The 8,862-nt window shown below is 46.9% G+C and overlaps 2 protein-coding genes across 2 annotated transcripts in view; one reads left to right on the top strand and one right to left on the bottom strand.

Annotated features, from left to right (window-relative positions):
* T265_09692 (hypothetical protein) overlaps positions 1-2,210 on the top strand; it is a gene marked incomplete at both ends in the record, with an annotated part of 25,880 nt that extends 23,670 nt beyond the window's left edge. Inside the window, one exon of the mRNA XM_009175848.1 lies at positions 2,125-2,210. Within this exon, the coding sequence (XP_009174112.1) occupies positions 2,125-2,210 (86 nt within the window). The remainder of the gene's footprint in view (positions 1-2,124) is intronic.
* Positions 1-8,862, bottom strand: part of T265_09693 (hypothetical protein) — a gene marked incomplete at both ends in the record, with an annotated part of 87,780 nt that overhangs the window by 42,640 nt on the left and 36,278 nt on the right. The gene's annotated exons all lie outside the window — the stretch shown is intronic.

The raw sequence follows: 8,862 nt of genomic DNA, 5'->3' as shown, positions 1-8,862 counted from the left end.
TGTGGGGGTTGGGAGCTGGGTCTTCTGGCTGCGAGCCGCCTCTTTGGATATGGAGATGAGATAGTTGATGGGGGTTCGGGGTCTGGCAAGCGCTTAGAGGATGAAAGACGGGAGCGGTGTCATAATGAAATACTTCTGGCTGAGGACAGGAGTAGTAGTGTAAACTTTGCGATGAGTGGCGTTTCCGGTCAGGAACGAAAAATCAGTTGGTGGAAAAGTTGATGTTCCGGAATAACTAAATTGATGGGCAAATGGCGGCACGCCGTCAGGGACGATTATGCAGGAGAAGGTTAAAAGCGTTGGGAACTGACACCTATTAAGCCTACTGAAGAAGGGAGACCTGATTAACTCCGTGACCGCAGATAATTAGGGGATCTCTGGTGAAAAAATAGTTACCTAGTATAAAAAATAGTTAAGCACTTATGGGTGGGCTATAATCAAAAGAACGTCTTCACAACACCTGACCTTGAAATTTCGGTTTCGCGGTTGCCAACAACTAAGCATGCTTCTCAAGAGAATCGATTGAATAGGGTTCTCCTTCCCATTTCAATGGGACAGAAGGCATCATGAAACTAAAAAAGACTTCGCTCATCAAGCGTGTTTGTCCAAAAACGACCTCTACTCTTTTGGATAAATAAGTGTCGTTCGCGGTGTAATATTATCATAACTTTCTGGTGCTCTTTGAGAGCCGACAGAGTGCTGCTGCCTAAATACATCAGCCAAGTCCACCATTAGGCAGCCAAGACGGACCTACCTCTCATTAAGTGTGCCCAGTGTGTTCCTACCGGGACAGCTCCGGGTCTCAAACCCGGTGTTTATGTAATTTAGAGCGGTTGTGATTGTGAGCGGTTTGAACCCTGGGGTGTAGACCTGCAGAATTGGGTACTGGGCTTGGGATCATTCTCCTATTCAAATTTTGCCGCAAGCCCTTCCTTTGGAGAGCTGCTGTCACGGTGTATTTTTATGGCGCACATATGACGTTTTTGGTGACGACACCGAAGTTGCAGCCACCCAAGGTTGGTTCTATTACAAGAGACCCGGTTTACTACTTTTGCATAGGCAAACTAGGGCTAGACCATGCATGACGCAGCCCAAGACACGGAAACCTCTGTGGAAACACAACCAACCTTACACACCAGACCCTAGTACCGGCCGGTGCAAACAGATCATGATGAGCCTGGGATGGTGTTTCTCGGGAAGATGACATTGTACCATGCGGCACTTATCATTCGATTGATATTTCGGTAGGTTTTGGTATCGCGAGCCTTTTATTGCCAAGCATCACCTCATAGGATTTTTCCGCCATCGTCTCGCAACACTTGCTGTGAATCTCCATTTCCGATAACCACCGTTTTGCAATGCGTTCAAGCGTTCACGACCGGAATTATATGTCTGCCTTAGCCCCTTGTTTCGCTTCTCCCAGTCTGCCGGCGGTTTGTAGATCTGACACTTGCTTATGATTTGTCTGAGCAAAGTTTTGCCGATAAGTATTTTATAGTTAATCCCGTTAGGAAGTGTGTTAGTGAAAACAGCTTTCTCGTATTAGATTGCGAGATTAACGAAAGTTTATTTTCCTGATTTTGTTTGCTTGAAGAATCTAAAGAACGTGTCTTATGTGAGCCAGTGCGCCAGGGCGCTTACACTCTCGAAGCTAATTACCATGTGCAACATTACATACAACAAAAACAATAATAATTTTTATTCCCAACCTTCGGATGGCACACCGTCAGGCGTAATTATAATGTTACAGTTACAAAGGCTCCTCAACCGGACTAAAGAAAACATGCTTCATGCCACCCCTGCGGATTCCGTAGGCTAACCATCGAAATCTCAGTGCTCACGGAATTGCGCATACGAGTTCAGTAGCCTCAAATACGGCGTCTGTCATCGGGCTATATAGAAAACGAAGTATGCCACTGCAATGATGGCACGGCACCGCAATACTCCCGTTTGATAGCACATCCGCAGCTATTCCCTTCCAACTCTTGTCCGTACCCTCTGCTCACTCGTTCAGTTAAGTGCAAATACAAACAACTCTTCACTTGGCCCTAGCCCCATCTAGGGCGTATCATTTTAATCGCTTTAGCCTTTTGGTCGAATTTAATCATTTTGGTCAATTTTTAGTCTATGTCATTCACAAAGTCAATAATTTCTGCACAGTTTGTTCCGGTTTGTGCGATTACACCAACTCTTCCAAAGAACTCTTATAACGGACTCCGCTGTATCTACGACGCCATTGGTTCTCTACATTTTCACTGTACGCCATCCCTCTGAGAACTCTGCTACTATTCACCCGAATTGCTAATCTCTCCAATGATTGTTACCCTGACCATAATCACAGCGGTCCGAGGTCACGAGGCTCCATCGGTATTTGCAGTTTCTAGGTCACGTTGCTTTACCCGATGCGTTGTTCTGGTTCCTGATTTACTGAGCTTTGATATTTTCTCATTTTATGTCAGGCAGGATACCCTCCGCTTTATTTCTGCCCTCTCATTTTATGTCAGGCAGGATACCCTCCGCTTTATTTCTGCCCGCGGCCTTCAAATGCTAAAACTGTATGTTGCTTTAGCTCACTTTTTCACCAAAAATGAAAACAGTAGCCACTGTGCTTCCCTGACTGTGCCGGTTCAGGGGCAATGGCGCCTACATTGAATAATACCCACTATTTTATACTCTGCCCCCTTTCCTGGTAATCCTTAGTACCCACAAATCCCGCCAGTCATGCTTTCTTCTGGCCGTAACATCATGAGCATGCCTGACGGTATACTACCCGGCGGTTGCGAATAAACATCAACATTATTAGGACTCTATACCCACCAAGCCGTACGACGGTCCGTGCCTTCTGACTGGCGGCCTCGCAGGTGCAATTTAGATTTCTGTACTTACCACTAGGTCTGATCCTAGTCTTCCGCAGGCTATAAAGACGCTGTTTAATTTTATATGCATACCCTGTAAACTTTTCCACCCTTTCACCCACCATTTGACGACCGCTTTGTGTTGAAACTACAAAAAGCAGTTTTTTGTCTGCATTTGTGATGGAAATGTTGTCACTGATGCCCCTCGCCAACCTGTCATTTCCGGCAGACGATCCGCCTTGCACGAATTGAGAAGATTGAAGCTCCTCAGCCCGTGGTCTCATGGACGCTCTGGTGTCGCCGGATAGATATAATAACGACTATCCTCTAGGAAGCTTGGTTCGCTGAGTCACAACTTCGCGCCCGCCACATGAGGCTGCTGTCCCTCGGGCTTAACGCAGGCCCTATGACCACTGGGCATCCACAAACTCTCCTCCAGGGAGCATAAACTTGGCAAAATCGATGGCATATAAGTAAATACGATAACTGTATTTTTGGACAGATAAGAAGCGGGATCTTCAAACTCAAATTCGGGCACCATTTTGTGTTATATGACTGAGTCAGCATTGGTAGGTGTTATATCTGACTGCTGTTCCCACTGTTGGGCCCGGTGCCAGAAAAGAACCCACCTACAAGGAACACAACAGCCTTATTACAACAAGTGAGTGCAGAAGTTACCACGGCTCCACGCCATTTAAAGGGCGCTACCTGACATTGATCCATGCGTTAAATAGACATTCATCAGTATTGAACATTCTTCTATGAAATGTCTGAACGCTGCTTACATTCGGTCGCGCTCTAGTGGCAGCCCTGAAGAATCGTCGGCTTTTGCTGAATTGATTTAATGATTGACTAGCATGGAGGCTTTCTGGGGAAGGACTCGAGGGAACAGTTTCGCTATACCTGACCGCGTTGCATGAAACGACGCAGTAATTGCTACCCGGCGAGCATGGACCAACTACTATTCAGATGACACTCGTCCGACAATATTAGTTCCAAGTTATGTTGTATATGAGTGGGGCTGCGTACGATCTTAGAACAACCCCCCACACTAAGTTCGGCAAGCAATGAGACGTGACGACTCGGGCCAAAAATAGGAGACCAGGAAATATCCAGTAGCTTGAAGTCACCCAACACGAAATTAGACGAACGAGGAAGGGCGCGTGCAGTGGACATAATACAGGACAGGTCAGTTACAGAAGCGGGGGGAAAAGCAACCTACTAGTACGTGCGGTTTGGTCTGTTCTATGGAGATTCAGATGGCCTCTGAAATGCATTCTGGCTGGAATCATCAGTTGGGGTTGCACAAAGTTCTAATTTGGAATAGATGAAACATTCACGGATTCACGGATATACGGATTGATACACAGGATCGAGCTTTTGCCCACAGTATGCTTACCAACGCGAGGATTCGCATAAACAAATGTCCAGTTGTGCTTCAAACGGAGTTATAGAAGGGCCGTGGGCAACCGTCGGGGGAAGGTCATCCCACGCACCTACTGCCCGCAACGGGGAAAATTTTGTCTAAAGAATGTGTGCGCTCTGAGCTTGAAAATTTTCTTATTATGTCCTCGCCGCGTGTTTGCTGGGTCAACGGTGGAAAACCTGTTTTCCAAGCTCTCTCAAAACAGGACATCGGTAAGAATCAGGTCTCCTTGAAGGCGACGGCACTCCAGGCGAAAGAGATCAAGCATCGTGAGACGCGTTTCGTAGTCCACGGATCTGAGGCCGGCAACCATTCTCGTGGCGGCCCGCTGGACACGCTCAATGAGGGTGACGTCTTTCGTGCGTCCCGAGTAGACAACTTGGTTGGCGTTTTCAAGGAGCAGTCTGACGTAGGCCCCAAGGTGCTTCGGAGCATCCGTAAAATGGCGAACGCCTTTTGGGCTGATTTCTCATGGTGCAGTGAGAAGGACATGTTTTAGGAAACCGAGATGCCCAATCATTTCCAGCACCTATCCTCATGATGTTTTCTGGTCCCTTTTCAACATGCATAACAAAAGCATCTGCTGAGTCTCCGAGAATGACATATGGACGCACTTTTCTTCATCCATAGGAAGGGACCAGTCCAACGACCCCTACTCTGCAGCGTCCGCATCCATTTGGAGGGCACTGGCGTTGAAACTCCAGGATTTCAAGTCGTTCGCAAAAATTAGATGTGGACTCGCAAGAACATCTGGAAGGTAGTTGACGTATATCAGAAACAGCACTGGTCCCAAGACGGAGCCGTGAGGAACTCCAATGGAGACCAGCGCTGCGAGCCTATTCTCACAGGATACGATCTGTCTGATAGAAACGCCTTGATCTAGCGAAGGATTTTCCCTTGAATCCCGTAAGAATCTAGTTTGTGGTGCAGCGGGAAGTGTGGGACCCTATCAACTGCCTTTGATGTGTCGAAAAATATGGCATGCGATATGAGTCCTTCGCCCTTGGCTTGGGTTAAGTTGTCCATAAACACGAGCATGTTTGTCACTCAAGAGCGGCGTGGAAGAAATCCGTGCTGAGCTGGAGATATCAGGTTGCTCGAAATAAGGTGATCTAGAAAAGCTCGCTGCATGATGCGTTCCATCCCCTTGTACCTCACAGCCTCAACTTCTTGGGTTTTCCTGTCAGAAAACCGTGTCTGTGGTCCCAAATGAGAGCCATGTTTTGGTCACACAGATCAGACTTGGCTGTACAACGTCGATAATCGCACGGAGAATATGGAATTTCGGCAGCAGTGTGCGAGCGTCAAACAGCACAACTGATAGGTCCATTGGTGAGCGCACCATACTAGGTGTGGATTCAATAACTTCGTTTACAGTGGATTTAGGTACTATAGGGAAATGGGTGGGAAATGCAAGGGTAGGTGAAGTAGAGTTGGCTAGACATGTGTTCGGAATAGGTCGAGGTGTATTCATCAGTGGGGTAGAGGGGTGAGCAGTTGGTTAGGTAAGTTTGAATCCACGGCGGAAGGTAGAGTATAAGGTTCAATACGGGTAAAGAATATCTCTGAAAGACTGATGTGCAACTTGCTGCGTCTGTGGGTTATTCAGAGTTTTGACACGTGACGTCATTTGCGTCGGCAGGAGGTGAAGAAAGTGGTGTGGTGCCGAAAGTGGCGGTGGTTGTGAGGGGGTGGGTGGCACCCGAAAATGGTCTGCATTTGGGACAGATGTGGGTGAGCAGGATGGTGGAAACACATAAGGATCTGAGCCGGCCGCCGGTGTTTCCGGATGTGAGGTTTCATTAATCTCACGGTACGTGTGGTTTGATGTACATGTCACGTAAATGCGAGGACGTCGGAGCGTAGTCCAATTATTTTGTGAATAAAATGGGATAGATTCCCGGGGGCGTAGTTGAGGGTGCGCTATGTAACGTGGCCTTAACAATAAATGCTCGAGCCAGAAGGCGTATTTTGGCGGGTGTAAGGCTTAAAGACAGCAGGTGAGGAGTTCTGTGACAAGAATGAGCGCTATCAACATCTGATGTAGTCACTGCTCCGTTTAGGAGACTCACTGCGTCAGTCGACCCGAAATTGACCGGACATGCTTCCTACTTGACCTTGTACCAACTGAAATGTCAAGAGAAATGGAGAATTTGGAGCTGTGCGCTATCTGAACTAGGATTCAACGTGCAACGATTTGTTTGCGTATGAAGTCTGCCGCGTCGGGAAAATAACGCGTCGCTACTCGCCCGTAAGGTTGAATGTTACTTGGGTTCCTTTTTGGAGTACGTGTTTTCCAGACGCCCCTATGAATGATATTGAGGGAATTAGGAGATGATGGTAAATTATACAAGGGATGAAGATCGAAAATGTTGAGTTGCAAACGAAATATTTACGAGAGTTATATACTGTGAATGACCGCGCTTTACCAGATGTGTTCGAAATAGTAGGTGGAGTCGCCCAAGCAACCCACAAAAACCACAAAATCAAATGTTAGGAACACTGCTTCAAAGCTTTGAGGGTAATCTATCTAGTCCGGTTAGGCCCCCTCAAGGACCAGATTAAATCGTTGGCACTGCCACATTCTGACGGCATTGCGACGCTACCTATTAAGTTCTTGAAGCATGCAAAGATACCAGAAGACTAGTAGATGGACCACGATGTAGTAGAAAAAAGGATAGCGAACACACTCAATTCATCTCTCTGCCTGCCATAGCAGGTCTTAAGTTAGACGGAAGATTAATCCCCAATTAAGATACCTGCAGCCAAAAGAAAAAGTCCCTTCAGCGCTGTCGGACACTTCTAAGAGAGAAGTCGAGCAAACCTAAACCTGTTCTACTTCACCGATGAAACTATGGATGGGTTGGACAGCGGTCCGTAAGTCGAATTCTGTTACCCTTATTCCAGGAGAGCACTTACACAGCCAAGTGTCAGTTGGCGAAAAGATCTGACCCAGCCCCGCCGTGGGTGTGCGTGGGGCTGAGTCCACATTTGGGCTATAGGCTACCTGGGTCCCGCTGATGGAATCCCCAGTCTTCGCATACATAAATAAAGCTACTGAAGCTCCTGAACCGTAGACAGTCGAAGGAACGGCATCTTGTAGCTAACAGAATCCGGTGCTACAATGTGTCTTACAGTGCGTCATCCACTCAGCTACAGATTTGAACATACCTTGCAGCGTGGTAAATTGCCAGATCTAAGGTAGAGGTGAACGTGCGACTTTTGGTATTCCAGTACGAATGTGTAAACCGTGAGAAAGGTTGGGTGATACTAGATCATGTCGTTAATGTTACCGATGATTTCTTGCCCGGCAGCTGACAGGTAGAAACTGTCTGGAGATTCAATGAGATGTGAAATTTTAGTGTCCAGTTATAAACCTGGGGTTCTTCCTCCCTCCTACCAACCTCTGCCTAGGCCACACGTGGAATGTGCCGTTCAGTTTTTGATTACATATTTCAAGAAAGAGATATGCCATCTAGATTTTGCATCAGCGTTTTGTGTAGTCTTCTTAAGTTCGAGTCATCAAGTCCACGATACCAAGTTAGGCTAACTCAGTCGGTCGTCGCTGGACAGCAGAGGGCTTCGACATGTCTCTGTGCGCTCTTTCAGGATAACGAACTACCTACACCACTTTGGAATTAGAGGTTTGCCAGGAAGGATTCTCGAGATATCACCAAAGGCCAACGCTCTGAAACTACAAAGGAAGGGAGCACATTTGCGAAATAGAGTTGATTCGTCATCAGGTTCGTCGTTGGAACAAGCTTTCTGAGGAGTGAACGCAGGTCAGTTATTTTAGCGCTGAGCGAGAACCTGAAACCCATGCTCCATGAACGTTCCTCGAATGAGCGTGCGGGATCTGAGTCCGGATTCATGTCAAACAGACAATGACTCTGATTCCCTTTATTGATGGTGGGACAAAATTTTTTCTCATTTCGGGTAGTAGCTGCGTGGAATGACCTTCCTCCGACGGTTGTCCACGCTCCTTCTAGAACCCAGTTTAAAGCACTATTAGACATTTATTTATGCGAATAATCGCGCTGGCAAGCATACTACCCGCGCTGAGAACACAAATAGCAGTGCCACACCCTTTTTTTCACTCGTGCCTTTCAGGTGAACGACAGCCACTGGCCGACAAGAACAAAACTGACCCGGGAAACTTGGGCAAAAGCCTCGATCCTGTGTATCAGTCCGTGAATCCGTGTTGCTGCATTTCTATATCCTTTTTAATTGTATCATTGTTTTTAGCATTACCGTGACTCAGTGGTATCCCCGCGTCCAAACAGAATTCTTGTCAATCGTCTTTTTCTGACATATTTATATGCTTTTTCTATGTGGTAACTGCATGGGCCAACAAAGGACTGCTTCATGTCATGAATAGAGTGTTTATCCCCGGGAAGACGATTATGCCCTGTTTGGACTCGAAAGTACGCCAACGATGTCCAGTCGCACAAAAATAAATATATATCTCTTTCACATAAGCCACTCTTTTGTTGCACCATACGAACATTCTCGGAGCTTAAGTGTATAAGAAACTTGACTCCCTACCCTGACCTCCTGGCAGCTGAGCTGAGAAGAACCGAA

The sequence above is a fragment of the Opisthorchis viverrini genome, assembly GCF_000715545.1.
Source record: "Opisthorchis viverrini unplaced genomic scaffold opera_v5_301, whole genome shotgun sequence".
NCBI lineage: Eukaryota > Metazoa > Platyhelminthes > Trematoda > Opisthorchiida > Opisthorchiidae > Opisthorchis > Opisthorchis viverrini.
This window is presented reverse-complemented; position numbering and strand designations above follow the sequence as displayed.